This window comes from Trachurus trachurus (genome assembly GCF_905171665.1).
Source record: "Trachurus trachurus genome assembly, chromosome: 11".
Taxonomy (NCBI): domain Eukaryota; kingdom Metazoa; phylum Chordata; class Actinopteri; order Carangiformes; family Carangidae; genus Trachurus; species Trachurus trachurus.
This window is the reverse complement of record NC_139904.1, coordinates 11,101,228-11,126,923: the sequence shown is the minus strand read 5'-3', so window position 1 is coordinate 11,126,923 and position 25,696 is coordinate 11,101,228. Positions and strand designations below refer to the sequence as shown.

General features: G+C 43.5%; 1 protein-coding gene across 2 annotated transcripts; it reads right to left on the bottom strand.

Annotated features, from left to right (window-relative positions):
* Positions 1–1,016: 1,016 nt before the first annotated feature.
* On the bottom strand, positions 1,017–25,420 carry arhgef2a (Rho guanine nucleotide exchange factor (GEF) 2a). 2 transcript variants are annotated; one of them, XM_083981768.1, is made up of 23 exons: positions 25,180–25,420; positions 14,471–14,633; positions 14,306–14,373; positions 13,028–13,091; positions 12,776–12,905; positions 12,316–12,425; positions 11,605–11,748; positions 11,228–11,478; positions 10,632–10,757; positions 9,802–9,919; positions 9,494–9,570; positions 8,768–8,939; positions 7,886–7,962; positions 7,591–7,763; positions 7,312–7,379; positions 6,462–6,650; positions 5,479–5,562; positions 5,250–5,299; positions 5,123–5,158; positions 3,491–3,541; positions 2,792–3,097; positions 1,578–1,725; positions 1,017–1,448 (listed from the first exon to the last, which is right to left on the bottom strand). In XM_083981768.1, exons 1-23 carry the CDS (start codon positions 25,240–25,242, stop codon positions 1,420–1,422), a joined length of 2,697 nt encoding a protein of 898 aa, XP_083837894.1. In that variant the 5' UTR covers positions 25,243–25,420; the 3' UTR covers positions 1,017–1,419. The 2 variants fall into 2 exon arrangements, with proteins under 2 accessions (XP_083837894.1, XP_083837895.1); XM_083981769.1 differs by having other exon boundaries at positions 12,776–12,902.
* Positions 25,421–25,696: the final 276 nt, after the last annotated feature.

Below are 25,696 nucleotides of genomic sequence, written 5' to 3'. Positions count from 1 at the left end.
CATTAGTTCCAGCAGCAGTTGTGCGTTGTTACAGGAACCTGGAGTTCAAAAACTGATGTAATCTAATCTAAAACACTTACCTTACACCTACTTCAACCACAGCAGTGGCAGATCACATAGTATCTGCAACAGTCATGTCTAATGGTTTCGGGAAGGCACTGACCTCTGACCTCTGACCTCTGAGCTGGTTAAAGCAGCCAGGTGGAGGACTGACTGTATCCAGACCTGAAGACCAAATGGAAACTAAAATATTCTAAAAATGTCTGCTCCACATGTTCAGGCTGCTGTGATGAAGCCTACGTTCAGTCAGTGGACAAAGAGGACCCTGACTGACCTGACCTCCACTTTTAGTGTGTGGCGTGGACGTGGAGCTGGAGTCGGACAGCGAGTCTCTGACGGAGAGACAGGAAGTCTGGTGGAGCCCCAGTTCAATCCCAGTGTTCCCCATGAGGCCTAAGTCCTGAAGACTTACAGACTTACAGACTTAACTGACATCTCCTGGTCAGTGATTGAGTGTCAGTGGCTGCAGGGGCTCAGGCTGGCATGAAGAGGAATCTGTTACCTTGGCTTGACGATGCCAAAACATGATGCATCTGGTTTTGGGACTTGTTGTTTTTTAAATAATGTAGGATCAAATAATGTTGAAAGCAGATTTTTGGACAGATAGCAATGTCCGTGTCTTCTACCTTATTCCTTTTTTCTGTTTTGTGGTGTGTTTTTTTTTTATGTCTAACCACAGAAACCCCATGTTTTCATCATTATCTTTAGGGTAAAGTGTACAGAAATGCAGATGTACAGAAAATGGTTAACTTAAAATGTCTGAGGACACAGTGAGACAGCACTAAGCCGTCATGGACTTAGTGGGAATTTGTCTCAAAGCCTGAGTGTGGACACTGGGATCGAACCTGTCTGTGCTGTGAGTGTCAGCCGCCCTGCTGTTTATTAGGTTGTTGTTTGATGAGGACAGTTTTTATTCCAATAAACAAACTACACTCATATTTTTGGACCAGGTCTATTTTTGTCTCTGGCAGAAAAAGTCGACCGATGATGATGCCATGTTCACATCGTAGCGCTTCCACTGTAGTTTCTATGTGTCACAGACATGAAAAAAAATACTCTTTTCAAACCACTGTTGCTGCTGCTGCATGTGAAGTCTGGGAGACTATGAGACTAAAGGAGCCTTGACCATCATTCCTACTAATGTTCGTCCGGTCTCACCCTCACATCTAATAGACTCACGTCTTCCAGCTGTTTTCCAGTCCGATGATGACATTAAATAAGAGAAATCCAAATAAAACTGAAGAATAAAAACAGCTCACTTGTCACAAGGCAAAAAGCAAAGCAGCTTAATAAATATGAGGACATCGTTGGAGTCAATCAGTAAAGTTACAATTACAGCTGATCAGCAGAGGACGAGGCTCAGATCTCCTCTGGGATGTCCTGAAGGTCTGAAAGACAGGAAACAGATCCAGAGTCAGTCCAGGAAGTAACTGGTTTGATTTGGGACTAAACTGCCTCCTCGAACCAGTTCAGTGTAAATCTTTTTTCTTTTTCTTTCCAGTTGTTCTCGTGCTGACCTTTGGAGCTTTCTGATGCCGACCCATCGTCATCGTCTGACGTCACGTCTACCTCCAGATCGCTGTCGTCCTGTAGATCATCTGATTGGTGGACGTGCTCCTGTCTGGCCCGTAGGGCGTCATTACTCCCCGGTTGCAGAGACGCAGGCTGCAAGAACAACAACGACAAGAGGAAAGAGCCTGTTGAGACCCTGAAGGCATCATGAACCCTCCTCACTACTGTTGTAAATATTTCTTTCTACACTTAGGGTAAACATTAAAATGCTTTTATTTTGAAATAGAAATATGTTGTGTTGTCTTCCGTTAGTGTAGTGTTTAGATGTTAAAGGGATACTTCACCCAAAATCGATAATTCACACCAATTTTCTACTCTCTGTCATGCCAAGGAAGGGTTTCAGAGTCATCAAAACACTTTAGGAGTTCCAGGGGGGGTCCGGCTGGCAACGGATTTTCATATAATGGCGGTGGATAGAGTTCACTTTTGAATCGTCCAAAACACACACTATGAAACATCCAAATACCTCCATACTGCTCGTCTGTACCGACACAAGTGTCCTGAAGCCACCACATGAAAAAGTTCGAAAAAAAATAATTTGATCTCTGTTTTTATCCTTGTTGTAGCAGTAGCTCCCAGTGGCTGTGTTGATGTTTGGTCGCACATGCGCAAGATTTGCTGTGAGATGTTCGTCGTTGTAAACTATTGGAAACACGGAAGAACATCTTCAAGCAAATCTCGCACAGCCACTGGGAGCTACTGCTACAACAAGGCTAAAAACAGAGATCACTTTTTTTTTTCAAACAACTTTTTCATGTGGCGGCTTCAGGACACTTGGGTCAGTACAGACGAGCAGTATGGAGGTATTTGGATGTTTCATAGTGTGTGTTTTAGATGATTCAAAAGTGAACTCTATCCGCCGCCATTATATGAAAATCCGTCCAAAAGCGTTTTGATGACCCTTTAAGTTGCTGCAAAGAATCTTCTGGTTACTAGGTAACGGAGCTTTGATTTTTCCTGCTCGTCATTTTATGTCGCCTTTCTTCCTGATAACTGTTTAGTGTTCACATGTTTTAATCAGTAACTATGATCGGCCTGAATGAGAAGTGGTAGTGATCGTTTCTTATGAAGCTCCAACAACTGGAGACTGAAACTCCGGATGTGTCTCCATAATGTCAAGCAGCTGCAGATGTTGCTGAGCAGCTGCAGATGTTCTTACCTGAGGCTCCTGCTCCCCCGGCGTGTTCCCGCCGCAGACCTTCATGTGTCGGACCTGCTTCTCCAGCTTGGCCCGCGCCCTCTCGCTGTCCTTGAGGCGGCTCTCGGTGTCGCGCAGCCTCAGCAGCTCCTCCTGCAGCAGGCTGTGCTGCCGCTGTAGAAGAGCCAGCTCCCCGATGGTCGACCCCACGCTGGCCTCCCGATTCCCACCGTCCCGCCAGTGGGGGCGCCACGTGCCCCCTGCGGTTGGCATCATGGCGTCCTGTAGCAGCAGCTCCAAGATGGAGTCTTGTTTGATGACGGCGCCCTTAAGGACATGATAGAAGATCCAGTTTTAAAGATTTTACAAGCTGAAATGAGTTCAAGGACAAAATCCATCCAGAGTAAAGACTCTGACTGGAGCCAAACGTAAATGTAAAAAATGTAAATACACCCCTATAGCAAGAATGATGTCACTGATATTACACACACATATCCAATATCTATTATCTACATACATATATATTAATTTGAAATATGACAGGTTTTGGGATCGAGGTATATTCAAATAACATGTCTACAATATTAGCACAAATACATAAACATACAGATTTATATGCCCTGGATATTAATGTTAATATAATAGGTTTTATAGAATTGTTATATATGACTTTAAATTTAAATGTCATATACAGAAATGAGAAAACAGAGATCTACTCACCTGGAGGGCATGGAGGTAAACACTGAGATTCACCAGCCTCTGACAGATCTCCTGTTACACACAGGCAGCACATTAATTACACACACACACACACACACACACACACACACACACACACACACACACACCTTGCATCTGCACTTTATGCTCCATGCTGCTTATTTATTTATATATTACCGTAGGGCTGGGCGATATGGACCAAAAGTCATATCCCGATATATTTTGTCTGAATATCGATATACGATATATATATCCCGATATTTTTCCGCAAAGTGAGAGCAAATGTTCAGTCAAAGTTAAAGCCAAATATGACAAGTCACAGGTAGTTTTATTGAAACCGGCTATTTCACTGAACAATGTGAACAAATGTTCAGTTGCTCAAATAACAAAATATAAACATAAATACTGCCTGACAAGAGTACCTTTCTTGAAATCAAAGTAATGGAGTAATGGATTTTAGAAGGCGTGATTCCATAAGGCCTCTTCTAAGATCAATGTTAAAAGTTGGCTGGAAATTTGAAAATATTGTCATTATCATGTATAATTTATTATAAGACATTTCTGTAACATAAACACCAGCTATAGCAGAGTCTTATAGAAAGGCACTCTTGAAATAAAAAAAAACTATCAATTGTCTGCACTAAAAACTAAAAAACAACAACTGCCTTGTGTCAGAGTTATTTCTCAGAGATTTTTTTTTTTAACCTGGAGTCACGTGACGTGCCCCACGTCTTTTCCGGTCAGTCGTCATGGAAACGTCACGTGACACTCACGGATCCACGGTTTGGACCAGAGTGAAAACAAACGTGTGTAAACCATGGATGTATTATATTATCATAGATCCATGGGGTAAACGCGAACCTTACGAGCTGAATCTGGTGAAAGCACCGCGGCTCACAGAGGTCTGGAGCTCTGACGCTGCTGCAGGGGACGACGTGCTAATGGCTAACGGCTAATAACAGCTAACGGCTAACAGCTAACAGCTGTGCTACAGCAGCTGACTGAGCCTCTAGAGCAGCGGCTCGGCTCGGCTCGTTAACGGCAACGAGGTCGACGTGGACTCGGTGCGTTCCTCTCGGTCAGCTGGTGAAGCAGCGGTCTGATAAGCATGATAAAATAGTTAGAGGAGGGACGGAGCGGAGCGCGGCGAGCAGTGCAGGGAGCTCCAGATCAGCAGCCTGAATGGAGCAAGGATCACAGCGCAAATTTGAACTATATCGATATATGCGATATGGTCAAATTCCATATCCCATTAAAAAATATATCGATATATTTTTTATATCGATATATCGCCCAGCCCTATATTACCGACACTTATTAATCATAGTTTATCCTTACAATAGGTTATTTTAATCTGCCCATGATATATTACATGTTATCTGTTCCTGTGCATCTGTGTAGGATTTATGATTTATGATTTATGATTTATTTATTTAGCACAAGTTAAAAAAAAAACAGTGCAAGGAGGGAACGAAGCCCGGAAGGCTTGTACAAACTTCCACTCCCATTGTATTGTGTTGAATGTCTCTGTGTGCAGCATCTTTCTGGCTGTAAACCAATTTTCCCTGTTTTGGGACAATAAAGATACTTTGACTTTGACACATAGAAAGAAACCTTCACCCCCCGACTTACCATGGATGAAGGTTTGTCCTGATTCCTCATGCAGTCCTACAGGAGATAAAAACAGAGAAGAGGAGATGATGATGAAGTCTATTGGAAAAACATGAACAACAGGAAGTGTGACCTCATCTAATTTCACCTTTGCTGTACAGACGTCATGAGATCCGTTGACCAGCAGATCCTGATGACCTGAGCAGAGACGACAGAGCATCAAACAACATCAGAGCAGCCGCTGACTGACTCTGTTACTGCAGAGGAGGAGGAGGTGTGGTTGTGTTTTTACTGTGTTTCTACTGTGTTTGTGTGTGCTCTACTCTACTGGATGGTTGGTCACTGTTGTTAATGGATGTGCTGCTGCAGAGACTCACTGGTCTCCACCTCCATGTGGTTGTGATGACACAGCAGAGGGATGTCGACACTGGAGCCCAGGAGGAGCTCACTCAGTCTGTCCACTGTGGACAGAGAGAGAGAGAGAGAGAGAGAGAGAGAGAGAGAGAGAGAGAGAGAGAGAGAGAGAGAGAGGTCAGGGTTCATGGCTGCATGTTAAACACACAACAACTGACAACCATTATGAACAAAACAATCCTTCCTGCCTACTGCAAGAGACTTTAAAGCAGCTTACTTCTGTCACGGAACTATTGAATAAATACTCATCAGTTTCTAAAATATCTGCACATAGATTCATGCATTTATTGATTGATTGATTAATCAAAATCAAATCAAAGAATACTTTATTAATCCCTGTAGGGAAATTCAGGTGTCTCGCCCACCCAGACAGTTTAAAACGCAGTCCAGTACAAACAATAACGGGACAATAAATAAAATAGAGACAGTACAGTACAAGGCTAGCCTAGTGTGCAATATAAAAGCAAGATAGCTATTACACACAGATTCACCACTGGACATCATCTCACCACTGTGCACTTTTCCATACTCATTTGAACATACCATTACTTCATATTTGTTATTCAAAATTGTGTTTTCTCTTATTTTCTGTTTCTATTGTGTGTTATTTGCCAGCTGGTTTAACACACTCATTTCCCCAAACTGGAATCAATAAGAATAAAGCTTAATCTTAATATAATAATAAAAATGTGGGAACGCAAAACAAAAAATAACAGAAGTGTCTCTGCCAGTTTCAGGCCCACACAGTTGTCGTGTTCCCATCATGCACCCTGCAAACACACGTGTGTTGGTCTTCAAACAACGTGTCTTAAGTCAGTGGTGCAGTGTTATTTTAAGGACAATTGTGAAGGGATTACATGTATGTAGAGACACACGCTGATGCACATGTGTGTGAAGTGTCGTACTTTGCAGTTTGGATCATTAGGACAGAGCCTTGGTGTGTTACCTTCAGCTGTGGCGTCCAGCAGCAGTTTCTCAGCCCGCGGCGCCTGGGGGGTGTCGGCCCTGAACAGGTAGCGGGTGATGGGCGGCTGCAGCCCGTCCTGACCGCAGGTGACCTCCGCCAGCTCACAGAACAGAGTCACTCTCTCCTGCAGGAGCTCCAGCATCTCCCGGTCCTTGTGCTGGAGGTCGGCTGGGAGACGGCGAGAGTTATTCAGTCAATCGTCTGACTTAAAGGGATAGTTCAACATTTTGGCTAATTCTCCTATCGCCATAATCCCTGTAGTCATAGCAGTAGGTTCAGTGAACACAGTGGAGGTGAATGGTACAGGTCCCCTGTCCCTCATCAAACACACAATCCAGCAACTCCAAAACGCTCTGGTGGACAAGTTGTGACCTGCACATTCACCACACTATGAAATAATAATGTAACATTACAGACGGAGTTGTTTTAGAGGTAAATGAAGCCGGAACTACATCCCAGACACGGCTGCTGGGCGGAGTGATTTCAAAAGCGCAAGTAGTTCTGAGTATTTGCTTTGTGTGTTGTAATGTTACAAAATTATTTTATAGCGTGGTGAATGTGCAGGTCACAATTTGTCCACCAGAGCGTTTTGGAGTTGTTGGATTGTGTATTTGATGAGATTGATGAGGGACAGGGGACCTGTACCGTTCACCTCCATTGTGTTCACTGAGCAGCTCACGTCTCTGCCCCGCTGATCTCAAAACAACATGCACCAATAATTAAAGGTAATCAACCTTTGGCAAATTTGCCCAAAATGTTGAACTACCCCTTTAAGACTAAGGCAAATGAAGAACAACCTAGAGGAGAAAGTGATGTGATGTGTCCTGACCTTTGAGCCTCCTCTGATGGGCCCTGTGTTCACTCTCTATGAGGGGGAACTCCTCTCTCGAAGGGCACCTGAACACACCGAGGCACAGACACACAAATCCTCTTGTCAGTGAAGTCATTACACTGTGTTTACACTCCAATAACACTGTTATTCAAGTCCCTGTGTGTGTGTGTGTGTGTGTGTGTGTGTGTGTGTGTGTGTGTGTGTGTGTGTGTGTGTGTGTGTGTGTGTGTGTGTGTGTGTGTGTGTGTGTGTGTGTGTGTGTGTGTGTTTGCCTACTTGCTGACGGTGCGCTGGATGTGGCGTATCCAGATGTTCTTGTCCTCCTTGGAGGCAGCGTGGAACTCGTACATCTCAGGAGGAGACGAGTCGCTGATGAGGAACATCCCTCGCTCCTGATTGGCTATGTCCCTGACTATCAGGTTCTGGAGGGACAGGACTGGAGACTTGTCCTGGACCGCACGCACAGGTGGATTGTTTGTTATTAGAAACACGGAAGGAGGCAGGAGATAAACAGCTGTTTTCGAGTTATTTTGAAAAATATCACCTGTGTCGTCTGTGAACTTTTTCTTACCAGACTGGGGAAGATGTACCGCTGGTCCTTCTCCTGCAGAAACACCAGGATGTCTGTCATCAGTATTACCTGGATATCTACACACACACACACACACACACACACACACACACACACACACACACACACACACACACACAAATAAAGAACCACAGATCAATACAGAGTCATGTTGTTGTCTTTCTCCACAACATCTCTGGTTCTACTTTCAGCAACACAGACCGAGGGTTAAAGGGATAGTTCAACATTTTGGCAAATTGGCCCATTGCCATAATCCCTAGCTACTGTATAGTCATAGCAGTACCGTGGGTTCATTACCTTTAATTGTCGGTGCAAGCTATTTTTAGAACGGCGGAGCAGAGCTGCAAGCTGCTCAGAGCTATGCTACGGAGGCTCATGGGATTTCTTGGTTTCCCTCATCAAACTCATCAAATACACAATCCAACAACTCCTAAATGCTCTGGTGGGCAAGTTGTGACCTGCACATTCACCACACTATGAGATAATAAAATAAGGTTATTTTGGCTTTGTAGAACGCCAAATCTCCAAAACAACAGAAGGGACCCCTTTTAAATTTGGAAGAAACAGCGACTCATGCACAAACCCATTAGATTTTGATGGTTTAAGGTCAAAGGTCAAGGTCTGTCTGACCCCAATAAACGCTTTTCAGCCAATACTCAACACATCATTTAAGACAAATTTTAAACTAAGGAGTTGATTCTATTTCATAAATAGGCTTGACCACATCTAAGTTGTGTCGTTAAACAGTGACACCAGAGGTCACTATTTCCCAAAAAAAACAATATGGCCATTTACTGATCAAAGTTATTATTATTCACTCATTAGTTACACACACTCTACTGCGGCCACGGTGTTGTGTACCTTTGAGCCGGGACCCTGGGGTCTTCCAGAAAAGGGTCCCATCGTGGACGAGTCTCCGGCGAAGCAGCTCTCCAGGCCTGAAGAGTCCCCCGTCCCTCACTCTGGCCTCGGCCCGGGGGTCCAGCTTGGCCTGGATCTCCTGCATCCGATGAGTTTTTTCCAGCTCCTCCATCTGCCGACCGGCGTGAAGACAGACAGATGATTAATGAGCAGGAATGAGCTCGAGTCATTTTAGCATTTTTATTTAAATCATGTCATCTGTTGGGTCGACAACACTCCTTCTGTTCAAACCAGAAATTAATCCTCCTGTTGTTAGATATAAGGTACAGTACATGGCTCAGGATGACTAGAACAGGGCTGTCTCAGTGGACTGGCTGCTCTTAAAGCCTGTGTGAGTAAAGGGTCTTGTACTCCACTACAATTACCAGAAGTGAAAGATGAAACATCTCTTTAATATTTGAGGCAGCATTATTTTTTCATTTATATTTTCTACAGTTTAAAGGAAAAATGGCTCCTTTAAAACAGGTTTTATAGGTAACAATGGAACAAAAACAAAAATTACAATAAATGAGACTGGTTTTGTTTGATGAGAAGTCTGAGACCTGTTTAGATTTTTTAAATTTTAACTTATTTATAGCACTAAATCTCCTAATATTAAAGCTCAGGCTGAAGGACTGAGCTTCAGTGGCTCTGAGGGTCGGGGCTGCTCCGACAGATGTCCAGTACCTGTTGGTCTATCGAACTGAGCAGCTCTCTGACCATGGTGTGAGCCTGGGCCACAGAAGAAGCCTCCTCCTCATCCTCTGGAAGAGAAACAAACAACATCCAGACCGTTATATACGACAGAAAACAGATTCAAAGTCAGTCACAGTTTCCTCGGTGACTGGGCTCTGCTGATCCTCACAGATCTGATCCTGTAGAACTGGATCTGGATCAACAAACGTGTTTTTATTTTTCCTCCATCACTGTTGAACAGGAAGTGGGCTGATGATGCTGATGATGATGCTGACGATGATGATGATGAGTGTGCTCACCGGTGGTGTTGTCCAGAATGCGCTGAACGAGGACAGGATATTTGGAGATCCGCTGAGTCACCAACAAGATGCACTCCTGAACGCCATGACAACGCAGCAGGGGTCCTCGAGTCACCCGCTGACCAGAGACACACACACACACACACACAGATTACACATCAATATCGATATTGACAACCCCATGTGAAATAACCAAAACTATAACTCCAAGGGTTGAACTGAACCTGTAGAGTTTTAAAGAGGAACTATGCAGGATTTGTAGCGTAACTATGCCACATTTTTACCTTAATTAAACAGTTTTGGAGTAATTGTGATGGTTTAATAAATGGATTAACTTGTTACAAGGGAGAACGGAAGCTCTCTGTCTACCACGTGTGTGTCAGTTAGTGCGTCTCTTGGCTGAAAACCAACTTTGCAAGATCGCGGCCACCACCCAGGTGTCCCTGCTTTTGTCTCTGCAGCACCATGACATAAACGCGCCCGATAACCCGTAATCTCTTGTTTATGACATGATTAAACTACATAAATATACACGTTGTAACATCAGTATATGATATATAATGTTATCTACAACTCCATTGATTGATTTCTCGCCAGCTTTGTTGTAAACAAATGCACATGGCCAGGAGGAGGGTTAGCAAAACAGCTAAAAAAGCGACCGAACTTCACAGAGTTCCCCTTTAACAGAGCGTCTGGTTCATCAGTCATAATAAATAAATGGCATCACATTGAATTTAACAAAATTAAACAGTTGCTTTTCAGCAGAGGAGGTCTTTAAAACTCACAATCAACCACAGCTGGGAGAGTTGACCTCCTGTTCACACACTCACCCGGATGAAACACTGGAACCTCTTGTCTCTGGACAGCAGCTCCTTGTACAGCTTCACTGCCTTCAAGTGGCGGCTGCAGAACTCAGCGTAGGTCTTCCTCATGTCATCTGCACACTGGCCTGAGAACTGACACACACACACACACACGGTTGGACTAGGAGTCAGCAACATGATGTGAGACAGATGTGGGAAAAGATATAGGAGCCTAGCAGCCAGAACAACCAGGCTGAAAGACAGCTTTTTCCCCCAAGCTGTCAGATTCCTAAACAAAACCCACCAACTGCCCCTGCCCCCTACCTCTGCAGATTGCCCTATGATACTTTAGCTGCATTTGCACTTGCATCTTGTTTTATTGTTTTGCATTATTTATTACTGCTCTTGCACTATTTATTTATTCATTATTGTCATTTAAACTAGTGTTGTTTTTATTATTACTTGCTTTTTTTTAATGTTGCCGGAGGTATCATCACAGAGTAAGAATTTCATTGTACCGTGTGACGCTGTCTTCGGTGCATATGACAATAAAGATTTGAATTTGAATGTGTATCCTCTGTGTGTGTGTGACTGTTGGTGCAGCTCGGCGGCCGGGCGGTCACCTGCTCCAGCAGTATGTCTCCCAGCTGGTGGATGGTGAAGTTGTAGCTGGAGCCGGGCTGCAGGCTGCTGTTGCGCCGCAGCAGCAGCTGCGCCAGGAAGTGCGAGTGTATCCGGATCAGCTGGTCCAGGCAGGGGAACAAGGCGTGAACGGTGCTGAGCTCCATCTGCAGCTCCTCCAGCATGCCCTGCCTGAACACCCTCTCCATGATGTGGAGGGTCCGCATGTGGTGCAGCTCCGTCTGAATCAGCTCTGACACACACACACACACACACACACACACACACACACACACACACACACACACCATGAGCCGAGCTGCCCTGAACTATAATCTGTTTATCTTCCAGACACTTGATGATATAATGCTCCTCTCACCGTAGATGACGTCCTGCCTCTTGATGACATTCTTGCGATGCGTCTGCAGGTAGCTGCAGTCCACCGCCATGCTCCACGAGTCCGCCTTAAACTCCTGGCCCTCCAGCTCGATCTCCTCCAGCACCGAGGTGTAGTAAACGTCTCCTGGACCAGAGAGAGCCACCGACATGAAAGATCAGACTGAGAATTTTGTTCATTTCATTTGTACAGCTGCATGACAGGTTGAAGAATCATTAAAATCATGTTAAAGTGATTATTATGTGTATTTATAATGTTTTCCTATCCTATGAGGGGGTGGGGCAATTGTTTGATTGACAGCTGAGCAGGTGTGTGTATGGGGTCTTGTACTCTACTGCCTACAATTATCTGAAGTGGAAGATGAAACATCTCTTTATCGTTTCTATTTTCTACAGTTTAAATGAAAATGGTTCATTTAAATATGTTTTATTGGTTACAATCAAAACAAAAACAAAAATGACAATGACTGAGAATCAATCCAGATTGATTTCTATTTGTTCTATAATGGAAATTGAATCTTTTATGAGATTAATCAGATTTTACAGTTAGTTCAGCTTTGTTTTATAAATGTTAAATGTCAGTCAGATTCACAGATCTTAAATAAAAAATGAAAACTGGATGTTTGAGGGTGAAGGTCTAAGGTGACTCTGAACTCCTGTGTGATGTTTAATAGTGGGGGAAAAGCTCTGGTACCGTCGTCGTTCAGAGACTCCACCGACATGGCTCTGTTCCTGAAGCTCAGGGAGTCTGTGGACTGGGACAGGATCCTGCGCAGCCCCAGGGGGGAGTCATCATTCAGGTTCCTGCAGAGAGAAAGAGACATTAGGGAACAATGGAAGCAAAATGAAATGAGGACAAATGTAACTTCATCTGAGCGAAATTAAAGTTCAGTCGTATCTGTGTCTGTTTTCTCTCTGACTTAAAGGCGCCTCACAGATCTAAAGTGGAAGTCTGAGGCAACACAGTGACTGGTGTTTGTCATGGACTCCCTCTAGTGGTGCGTCCTGGTACTGCAGATCATATATGAGACTATGTGACGTTACACAGCGTCTTGATGCTGAATTATCTTGTGATTACTTTACTCATATATCTACATATCTTCTGAGTTCAGAGTTCAGCTCCAGAACCAGAGGCCAATGAAAGCTCATCTCACCCTGAGATGTTGTTGGTGGACACGCTCTTGGACAGCGAGAGGCCGGAGCGACCACGGCGGGACCCCAGCAGAGACTGTCGGAAGCTGTCGGAGGGGTAGATGGCCGACGTCGGACGTTCACGCATCCCTGCTGCAGGTGGTAGAGATGATGAAGGAGGAAGAAGAGGAGGAGGAGAATAATGATGAGCTGGAGCAGCAGGAGGAGGGAGATGAGTTTGAATGTATTGAGTGTGTGTGTGAGTTCATTCTCACTTTTTGTGCGCATGGAGACGTTCTGCAGGGAGGAGTTGTTCCTCAGTAGGACTGTCTTCTGCTGCTGCGTTCACACCAGACACAAAACAGCAGGTCACACTTCAATCCATCCACTGGTTCAACAACTCACAGCCTCTTTTCCAGACTCTTCAGTGTGTTAAACTGTCACATTACTGACGATGTGGAGCAGCTAATACTTATCCATGTTCATAGTAGATGTGTACGTCGAACATCAGGACCTATCTCAGTCTGATTTAAAGACCACATCCATGTTAAAAATTGAAGACTCGACACTGATTCTCACAGATTTTGAATCAACAAAGTACAAAGCATGACCGATGGCTATCACAGCGTCTAAGGCTTGAGCTGATGAACATTTAAAATGCATAAAACTCAACAATACAATACACAGAGTAAGGCTTCAGGTAAGAGTCTGTCACTATGTAGTCTTTCAAGGACCAGGAGCCTCAGCTTCAGCTTTAGTTTCAGTTATAACCATCTATAGTGGAGTTTGGCAGTAAACAAAGATTTTACGGTAACACTTTACTTGAATACGGGTTCATAAGATTGACTTAATACTGTCATAACCATGACATGACACCTGTCATAAACATCAATGAATACTTATGACAGCTGTCGTTAAGTGTCATTCGGTAAGTTATGTCACTTTTGATGCAAAGTTGACATTGTTTGAGATGTCCTTGTTATGAGAACTTGACATAAAGACAACATAACCTATCATAGCAGACCTAATTGCCAAAATGTTTAAATTATGTCAAGTTCTCATAACACGTACATCTCAAACAATGTCAACTTTGCATCAAAAGTGACATAACTTACCGAATGACACTTAACGACAGCTGTCATAAGTATTCACTGATGTTTATGACAGGTGTTATGTCATGGTTATGACAGTGTTATGTCAGTTTTATGAACCCGTATTCAAGTAAAGTGTTACCCATTTTACTAACAGTTATTATTATTTAACATAGATTTTACTTTTAATTCTTTTGCAGATGGCAGATGTGACAAATCAAGTTTCTTTTGCAGATGAATAAAGTAATTTGTATCATACTATAATTCTCTGCACTGTACCTGCACATCTGTACAGGTGTTTGTTTAGAATAACAATTTGAACACTGTTGAATAGTGTCAGAATAGTCAAGTGTAATTTAATTAAATTGACATGAAAGAACAACACAAATCCTTACCATGACAACAATATGTGGCCTATCTGCAATCAATAGCCTATAGTTGGTGTGTGTGTGTGTGTCTTACCCTCTGCTTCATTTTGGCGCAGTTTGGCAGGGTGTCTCGACAGCGGTTGTGGATGGTGACATTGCATGCTGGGAATAAAAATAAAGACAGTAAAGTGTGAGATGCACATAGTTTGCTGTGAGTGAGTGCAGCTGCAGGGCGGCGGTGTAGTGCGGTGGTACTGACTGGGGCAGCTCAGCGCCTCCTTGGCCGTGATGCTCTTGTTGCACGCCGTGCACAGAGTCGTTCCCGACACGGTGAGGGAGGTGAAGAGGTGGCCGTTGCTGTAACGGGCCTCCCTCTCCCGCGCCGCCTTCTCCCGCTCCCTCATGCGCTCTCTCTCTTTATTCTGGGGGGGAAGGAAAAAAAAGAAACAACATGTGAGACAGTGGATGAGCTGCAGCAGAGGTGGGGGTACGGATGTCGGCCGCGGTGACATCACAGGGACACATTCAAACACTTAAAACTCGTCTATGTCTCTTTCTTCTTTGCACAGTTTTGTAAAGTGGCTAAAACAGATGTTTCCACAGCAGCTCATCACTCAGCTTCTTCATATCAGCATCTCCAAAACTGACCACAAAGGCATGTGCTGTTTAATTCTTGATCATATAACAATAATGATACTTTGTACTTTGTTTAAACAATGTAGTTATTATTACAAATAATAATAATTACAGCACCAAAGGCCTCTGACAAACGACGCAAAAGCAACAGTATAGTTACATGAAGGAGTTAGAAAGTGGAAAACAATCAATATACTTCAATATATCCATCCAATAGTGCAACAGTGTAATAATTATGTTCTGTTCTGTGTGGGATGTTTTATAATGTTAAGTCCAGTGTCATATCAGTCACCCAGGGAAAACATGAGACAGAACTGCCGCTATTTTTATCACATTTTTGTCTCAGTGTCTCAGCAGCAATGAGCCAGACCTGGATTCATCTGGATTCACACTTTTGTTTAAAAAAAAAAATTAAAAAAAATAAAAAGCAGCCTAGAGATTTCTGAGGAGCGAAAGTGCTGCATGTGGGTTTTGTTTCTATGGCAACAATATCTTGACAGTATATCACTACCGCCATTCAGTGTCTGAATAAAGTTTGAATTCTAACATTACACTAGCACAGTATAAATAGCACCATGATCATTATAGTACAACAGTGTATTGCTGAAACTGAACATCTGACCTGACGGTATAACCCTTTAATTTACAGGCTGCTAATTACGTGATAATGTCAAGAAATAGCCAAGAAATAACAGCCAATTTCATAGTAATGTCATGTTTTTCATAGAGGCAAAACTATGCTTTTCATGCTTTGAATTTGTTGGGGCCAGAATGTTTCTCCACCAAGTCCTTGCAAATGACCATTATTTCTGAGATATTTCTACGCAATCAATCATTATGGCTTGGCTATTTTTCTCGACATTACCATGAAATTGACTGTTATCTCTAGGCTATTTCTAGACATGATGACGGAATTAGACTACTTGTTATTTCTTATATTTCACGTAATTAGCGGCCTGTAAATTAGAGAGTTACCAAAATATGTGTAGGCTATAAACCTTAAAGGGATAGTTGAACATTTTGGCAAATTGGTCCATTGCCATAATCCCTATAGTTTTAGGACTATTTGATGAGTTTGATGAGGGAAACCAAGAAATCCCATTAGCCTCTGTAGCGTAGCTCTGAGTAGCTCGCGGCTCTGCTCCGCCGTTCTAACAAAAGCTTGCACCGACAAATAAAGGTAACGAACCTACTCCTAAAACTATAGGGATTATGGCAATGGGCCAATTTGCCAAAATGTTGAACTATCCCTTTAAATCTGTCATAATTATGAATAAAAATATTTGAAGAAAAAAAATGAGTATAATTTTTTTTTTTAAAGAATGGTCATGTAAGATGCAGCGATCTTGGACAGGTTGGAAAGTCAGAAAGCCTTTATCTCTACTGCCATCAAAGGGATGGACCATTTAATTATTACTATTTATTATATTGATTATTATTTCATACCCAGGGGATAAGAGAGGGACCGTGTGCAGGGACAAGGGCGCCGCCATTAGCTCAGCTCATCCATACCGGAAGTCACGACCGGAAGTTGCTTTTCTTCGTGTTATTTCATATTTTCATGTTATAACATGTTATTCTAAGAACCCCCTCTCTCTCTCTGGCCTGTCTAGCCTCTACCTGGTCTTTTTACTAACCAACTCCTTTCTTCATTGCCTAAACCCAACCAAAGCACCCACCAAAGACATTTCATTTCCTTTTTCTCTCTCTCTCTCCTGGTCTGCTGTCAGCAGGAGCGGCGCTAGCCGCTAGCCGTTAGCAGCGTTTTTTAATAACTCAATAACGATAATAAACGATCCATGCAAAAAAATAGTTAGCTCAATCATGTTGTAACTAAGATATCCGCTGGAAAAAAAATATTTTATCATGGACCATTTGAGTTACTGAGTTGTTTTTTTTATCTGAGAAATGATACACACGAAGAAGAGCAACTTCCGGTCGTGACTTCCGGTATGGATCAGCTGAGCTAATGGCGGCGCTCTTGTCCCTGCATACGGGTAGTCTTGGAGGATAATCTGAAGTTGCATGTGCCGTTCCCCTGGTAACCATGAAACATTCTACTGAGATCATGATGACATCACAAACAACTACCTATGATGTCGTCAAGATTCTGAACCGAGACACATTCCGCTCAGTCACATTTACCACTTCCGTTCGCTGCGTGACCTCCAAGAGACAGAGACACAGACGGCAACCATGAGTCGGGACGCTAACGTCAAGGCCTACATGGACACTTTGGAGGCGTCCATCAGACGAAACATTGAGTCCGCCTGGACCAAGCTGCACATGGAGTCCGACCCGAGTTGCAGAGCCTATTTGAAAACCAGAATCAACACCCTGGGCGGCGTCCTCGACCGCTTTCACGGGAAAACGCATTGGGAACCCCACGACCTCAGCGAGGAGGTGACTACTCTGAGGGAGAAGCTGCTTCAGGCCAGGAAGGAGCACAGAGAGACGTCCAGCAACCTTCACACCAGCATGAAAATCATCAAGGACCTCAAAACCCAGGTGCACGAAGGCAACGATGAGGCCAGACGAGTTGTCAAAGCGATGCTCGGCGACAACCAGCGTCTCCTTCATCAGCTGAGGGAGGTCCACACGCTCTCCGCCACCAAGCTGGGCGTGCAGGCGGCGGTCAACAGGGAGCTCACCTGCAAGCTTGAGCAGGCCCGTAACCAACTGCAGCAGCAGCAGCAAACAACGCAAAGAGCCATGCAGCCTCAAGGAGATGGAGAAGACCTCTGTGGTCTGTGGGTCAAGGAGAAGGACCACAAGGAGGAAAAGAAGGAGGTGGAGGAGGAGGAGGAAGCGGCCAGAAACAAGGAGGCTCCTCTTGAAAAGGTGTCTGAGAAAGAGGAGGAGGAGAAGGTGAAGAAAATATCCGAAACCAACATGTCTGAGATGTGGGAGGACAACGAGGAGACGTTGAGAGAGCTACGTCACAAGGTGATGACGCTCCAGGCGCAGCTGGAGGCTACGGAGCGGGAGGCGCAACAGTTCCTGCAGAGGACGGAGCAGGAGTGGGCGCAGGGGGCGGAGGAGACGAGCCAGAGCAGGAGCAAGGTGAAGAACTGGTTCGTCAGGATGTTTTCATCTGGGACTGAGAGGGGGTCGCCGCCACTGCACCTCGACCCTGCTGCAAGCGCTTCTGGGAATACTGACTGAGATGCATTTCTATCAATAAATAAATTATAAATAATCAATTAAAACCCTGTGATGTAGTTGTTTCTATTGATGTATTCAACTTTCTGCTGAAGCTGCTGGATAAACAGATCATTAATAGTAAAATGTAATGATATAAATATGCATGTAGATATAGTTCCTGGCAAATACTGTCTATTAATAAACATTTAAAATGTCCTAATCACATTTTCTAAAGATTGAAGCATTAAAACAGCTCTAATTATATACTGTATATAAAAATCCTTTTTAAGAGATTTCAAAATAAAACAGAGATTCTCTCTCTCTCTCTCTCTCTCTCTCTGGTGGCTGCTAAAAGGAGGTCATTGGTGAGCTGTAGCAGGTCCTGAGCTATGTAAAGCCCTAAAACCAGACTGAAAATATGTCATTTTGGTACATAAAGGCCAAAAGTCTGGGTCACAGAAAAGAACTAGATTTCTCCTTTGCACCGTAAGCATTTTACTGGACAAGTTATATACCCATGAATGTAAAGTGCTTAAAGCTAAACCCTCTTCTTGTAGCGTTAAGAGGGAAGCAGAGGCCTTTGTTAATAAAGAAAATAAGTTCTACTCATAAAATTGGAACAAAATACAACACAATGTGACAATAGGGAAAAGTATGGAAACAGAACAACTTGTCTTGATGCAATAAACACAAAAATATTAAATATGTCATGACCTTCTGACAAAACAGAAAACAGCCTCATAAAAACTATACAAAAATATACTGAATGATTGTAATTTTGGCAACACTGTGAAAATGTTGTGCCATTAAAGTTGGTTAAAATGATAAAACTATTGTGACGGACCACGGTCTTCCTCACTAAACAAAGTTACACAAGTATAAGTATTATTCGACATTTGACTTTTAAACCCAATCATTGTTGCTCTGGCCGCTGTTGCTCTTCCTCATGTTGACAGTAAGTAAAAATCCAGCCTCCTCACTCTGTGATGTTTGTGCTGTTTTGTCAGCGGCTGCGCCTCAGAAAAGGAGAAGCTCTCGTGATGATCACAAGATCCCAGTAAAAAGTAAAAGCAGAAGTGAGAGAGGACAGATTTCTGCAGCCTCCTGCTTCTCATGACATTCATATGATTAGATTTAGTCATTGCTAAAACTTTATAAAACATAAATAAGGCGTTATAAACAAGTTATAACACAGTTTTCATACATTGATGCAAGCTCACTACTTGGAAAGATGACTCACTTCCTTTACTTAAACACCCTTAACATTAGAGTCGTCAATAATAAATGATGACATGTTTCACACTTTACAGGAAGGCTATAATTGGTAAGTGACTCATAAGTAACACCATTAAGCATTAACTGTATCTTACCAAATAGTGAGTCTGACTCTGTATCAGTTTCAACATCCAAATCAATAACCCACTTGTGAATTATTTAAAAATATAAATGTTTTATTATGAAGTGACACCAGGTTCATTATGGAACAATGTTGTTGATGTTGCTGTGAATGAATGACCTGTATTGTAGTCAGAGAGGCTGTTGTGGCACCAACTCTCATTGACAGTTAAACTCTGTTTATACTTAGCTCCCTAATTATTTACACAGCAACACCATTGGATTATTTTACCCTGTAATTATAGTTTTAAAATCATTTTGATGTTTCACTGACTTGTAACAGGGAGGTATAGGCTCCCACCTGGTGCATTGCACTTCAGTATCTTTAGTTGACTGGCCGGCGCACTCTCAAGACGAGGACTTGTATTGATTTACACAGCAACACATCACACTTCACACATTAAAGGCAGCCGGGTTGGAGATCCTGGAAAATCGGTTCTATCAGGCAACATTTTGAAAATACACAAGTAAAAAGTCCCAGCCCCTTTCCTCAGACTTATCTCTGAAGCCACGTCTTCACCTTTCAGCAGACATGAGTAAAGACACCTCATCTTTCAGCGGATGTGGGTGAAGAACGCACATTGCCAGAGCTATATTGCCACCCACCAAACTGGAGTGTGGCTTTCGGTGAAGACTCTGATCGTGCATGTGCACAAGTGACTACACTGTGACATTGTACGTGATTGGATGGTGTTTTTTGAGGCTTGTTCGTTCCCCAGGCAAGGGATTTTTCTGAAAAAGCCTTTATTTACTCAGTTGCAATCGGGTGTTAAAGCAGAAGTAAGCGATCCGGTCGTTTTGGCTAACTTCTTGTCAGCCGATGGAGTTAGCAGTCCCCGCCCTCGTCCCTACGTCACCACATTCACGCGCATCCCTTGGCTGCACACACAGAGAGGACCGCCCCTTTATGCCGTTCTCTCTCCTCATTGGATAAAGGTTGTAGGATACAAGGAAAGTTTTCTCCTCGGCTTACAGCAGAGCAGGGTGACTGACAGACCCGTGTTTCAGACCAAACACTCTATATAAGTGATTGCTGTCGGAAGATATAACTATTTAAGACTTATATTAACACAAATATTCCGCTTACTTCTGCTTTAGGAGGATTTCTAGCAGATTAGTAAAAAAATGATCCAGAATAAGATCTCCAACCCAACCTTTACTGTAATGTCAGCACCTCTGGCCTAGCTATAAGAAGCTAACTACCTCTAAAAGTTGGCTTGGCTTTTACTCGTTGGTTTGAGCTCAGAGAAAAGACAGGTCAAGTCTTTCTCTGGTACAAACACACACACACACACACACACACACACACACACACACACACACACATGCAGAGAGCAGCAGTGATCTCTCAGTCCACATGTTTGTAAAGGAAGCTGCTGCTGCGATCTGGACCTGGTCACCTCCACCTCTCTCCTGTGTGAGCCGAGAGCTGCAGATAAACTCCACCACGTTCTTTTTCTCCCCTCTCCTGTTCCTTTTCTCTTGTTCCTGTCTTCTATATTAAAACTCATTATTCCAGTTAAAATAAGAACTGAATGTCATAAATACACAGCTGCATCCACTCTGTTTCCTGCTCCTCCTGCCACCGCCCTCACCTGGGTGAAGATGTTCTGACGACAGCTTAGAGACGAGCAACACACACTCACACCCACAGGCAGTTAAGAGTCATATTGTGCAGGTCTTTGGACTATGCAGACAGAGAGAGTTTTTACCCCCAGATGGTCAGAGTACTGAACAGTAGCTTTTAAATGATTGTGGAAGCTGTGGACTTGCTTGATTGATTGATTTATTGAGGCTTTTTATTGTATATTGCTATCGTTTTTTATTTTGCCATTGTTTTTTTATCATATGTTGTTACTGTTGTTATTGCACTATTTTGCATGTCATTGCATTGATTGTACATTGTACTTTTCAATGTATATGACAAATAAACTAAACTTGAGAAACATGTAACAAACTTAGTGAAAAAATCATTCATCTCATCCGCCATCAACATCACCAACAACTCACTATGAAATCCTTTAATGTTCTTTTAAGGTCTTACTCTGTATTTATCTGTGCTATTCTGTATCTATCCGCTGTTTATTTTATCTCAAGGAAATTTTAAATCGCAATTATCTCAAAGAAATTTTAAATCCAATGCAACTGGACTTGGTTATTTGTCCAGTTGCATTCGATTTAAAATTTCCTTGAGATAACTATGACCTGCACAAATGAGAATATTCACAGGCCCTGTTTATTTTATGTTATGTCGTATGTGTTTTTCTTAACTTATGCTTCTTTTATGCACGTCAAAGAAGAATTTCCACTGCTTTTTGCAGGGGACAATAAAGGTTTTATGATTCTGAACTCCACCTAGAAGGGAGGAACTGAACACAGAACCTTCTTGCTATGAAGCTTCACACTGCACCACCGTGCCGTCCACAACACAATAAACCAGGCTTCAGAATAAAGGACAGAAGAAATAAGTCACAGGACGGAAACAGATCCGCTTGGTCCCTGTCCATCTCCACCTCCACCCTCCCCCTCCACAGGCCCGAGGTGGTCGGTCCAGCTCCGCTCCTGTGTGAGAGATTTGAGGACAACTGGAAACCGGAGTTTAACTTGGGGCTGACGTGGCTCATTAACCCAGATCGACTCCTCAGGGGGCAGCACGGTACCCTGGGTAATTTAAGTTTAGCCATCCTGACCGACATATCGCTGACACACGTGTACTGACACCGGGAAAGAGAAAACTTTAAATACAGATGCAGGCAGGCTGTGTGTCTGGGCGCCTTGCCTTGCCTTGCACACACTCTCAACATCTCCACCAGGTGTGTGTGTGTGTCAGTGTGTACGTGTGTGTGTGAGGTCTGTGGTCGTGGACGGTCGGCGATGACTCTTCCTCTGCATAGAGGAGGAGACTCTGCCTGAAGCAGCCGTAATAAAACTGGACTATTTTTAATGTTTGCTCACCACCGGTCGATGTATCCTGCAGTGAAAGTGAGCAGCAGCTCCTCAGGCCTTTACTCCTCCATGACTGAGCAGATCACATCCATCTGTGCTGAGACTTACAGCGAAGGTCTGGAAAAGTAACAACGTCCATTTCTGACGGGGCGTTTCCAGGTCCTATCGCAGACGGTTCATGAAAGCTCCTTCAGATTTTCCCTGAGCTTGTTCAAAACAACCTCATCCTGTGATCAGATGACTTCTGGTTCAGGGCCAGATTTCAACACAATTTCAACCGGCTAATCACCTCGTCTGTTCTGCTTATTGTTGTGTGAGTGTGACCGACTCTTCACCAGGTCAAGCTCGGCACAGTCCACATCACATCCAGGGGTCAGCTGCATACATTTCTTTGTGTCTAGATTTTTATATACGTCCATGTTAAAGGGACTATGAGGAGTTTCGGAAAGCGAAACACTACATTTCCCATGAATCTCCGCGTGCACAGTGAAATTCTTGCACCGGCGCAAGACGGACGAAAGAGAAAACATTTACAAAGAATGTTTTCATAAATCAAGAATGAAAGTCGGAGGTTCGAAGACGATCAGATACCGTCGTAGCTCCGGCCATAAACGATGCCAAATAGCGATCCGGCGGTGTTATTCCCATGACCCGCCGGGCAGCGTCCGAGGAAACCGAAAGTGGGAAATGCTGGGCGAGATGACCACTGAATAATAATATCAAAATAACTATAAAGACAAAAATATATATTTATCGTAAATGGACCCATTAACAACTGGGTAATGTAGATTCATCAACATTAATAAGAGACTCTTTTATAACCAAAAGCAAACTCCTCAGGGTCTCTTTAAGGTCTCCAGTTGCTCAGAACAACCTCACATCTTCTACTTAAAGAGGAAGTATGCAAGATTTGCACATTAATTAAACAGCTTCGGACTAATTGTGATGGTTAATAACTTGTTATTGTTGGGGAGAATGGAGGCTCTCTGCCTTCAGCCTGGGCCGAAAACCAATCTTGTGAGATCAGTGTCTCCGACCCGGAGTCCCAGCTCTCGTCTTGTGAGAAACATGGACCGCTTATTACGACACTACGACACAAACACACCTGATAACCCGTAACCTCTTGTTAACATTGCCCACCTCAGTAGACATCGCTCCATCAAAGGCCTTCTCTCCAGCCTCGTTAAAAACAAACTCACCTGGCCGGGGGGCGAGGGAGGATGGTTAGCTGTGAGTTTTTACGACAGCAAAGGAGCAAAAAAGCCACCGACTTGCATAATTCCCCTTCAAACTGTCTTTAAAATGTTCACTCAGGTCTGCCAGGTCTCCCCCTCAACCTCAGTCTGATACTCATGAATCAACTCAAAGTCAATTAAACTTATGCACAAAAGACCAAAACAAGAGGGGTAAAGCAAAAAACCTAAAGGTACCTTATCGTTACTCATGTATGAAAACAAACATCACAGATTTCACCAGCAGCGTTTTAAGAGTCGGGCCGCTCCACTCTCCAGCTCATCGTCAGGTGCAGTCGAGGTGTTTCACATCCAGTGGAGGATGAGATAACAGCTTCTTTGACGTTAATCTGCCTCCCAAAAGTGACACCAGGTACCACAAGCGAATGCCAGCAAACAACCTGTCTCCATGGAAACAGCTGAATTTTTTTTTTCACTGTTAAATCTTTTTTGCAGCTGTAAAGGATCTCTTTTTTTTAACTAATGATCCTGCATGTGCGACAATCTTACTACGTCAGTGTTTTCTTTTCATCTTTAGAGGGTGTTTTATTCAAATTCATGTCATTTGTGGTTTTTCCCAGGTCGAAGCCGACTGATTTCACAACAGCAACCTGATTCAAACTGTATCTATATGCAAATGAGCGCAACTGATGTGGACTGTTGTAGAGTTGGGTGGTTCACCGGAAGCAGATAGAGGTTAACCGGTATTTACGCTTCACACAACAACCACACCCTCGTTTCAGACACCCTCCTCATCTCTCACTTCTGTTTTGCTACAAGGTAGGGCTACACAAAATAAAATTGCACAAAATACAAAAAACATAACACAAGTTTGCTCTCAGAGGTCAGAGGTCAAGTGTCGGTCACTTTGCTCTCTGCTTGTTTTTTAAAGCTGCACTGCAAAATGGTCGGTGCTGCTCACATCTGCTATAAACTCTGCGTTAAATATGTTTGTGTGAAAATCCGTGGGGGCGGCGGTGGCGGAGGGTCGGGTCGAGCAGCGGATGGAGAAGTGAGAAAGCTGCTGGTCATATATATGAGATGTAAATGAAATCCATCTGATTACATAATAATCCACACGAGCGAACACTAGAAACATTTTTTGAGGCCGGCAACAGTCTCAAAGAAGGCAGTAAATCACACACATACACACACACACACCCCCACTGCCATTTCTATGGCAACAGTTGCTATTCTCAAATATCCAGCACTGTTGAGCACACTGTGTACAAACACACACACACAAATACACACACTTCTACACATACACACACACATTCACACCACCTACATTTACAGATACATGCGGCATCATCCTGGAGGCTTCACCCTGATTTAAAAAAAAAAAACCCAGTGCAGCGGTTTCGGGGCCCTCGGCTCGGAGCGAGGGGCCCGGGCTCCTGCAGAAGACAGCGGCCCCCGTGTGTGTCACGCTACGGCTTTGACTGACACGCAGTGACAGAGAGAGAGAGAGTATAGGGAAGTGGCAGAAACAGACACAGGAAGTGAAACAATGCAGCTGGAGAGTGAGAGAGTGAAGCCTCAGATCAGTGGTGGTGGTCGGTGGGTGGAGGTTGTTCGTTTTTTTAAAAGACCGACGACGACGACGACTCACCCGCAGGTTGATCTCCCTCATCCTCTCCTGACGCAGTTTGGACAGATTGGTCACTCTGGACATTGTTACTGTGGCAGCTGAATCTTCTCACAGCGACGGATTCAAAAACAAAACAAAACAAACGAACGAACGAACAAAAAAAAAAAAAAGAGGAAGCAGCCGGTAAAGTCACAGGGAGTAAAATAAATAAATAAATAAAACCATCCAGCATCAAGGTCTGAACGCTGTGTCTGTGTGGCTCCGTCAGACCACAACTAGAAATCTGTCCTCACCGGCCAACTGCAATGTGCTTCTGCTTCTAGTGAAGAGGCTGTTCCTGTGAGAAATCTGACTTCTGAATCATCACCGCCCCCTCACACACACACACACGCACACACATGCACTCACACACAGTGTTGAGCTGTCTGAATGCCTGGTATGGACTATTATTTGCTCTTTCCTACATCCTAATATAAAGCCATTTACAGAAACATGTAGTGAAGGTTTATTATTATGTCATCGGGCAGTTTATCTTAGA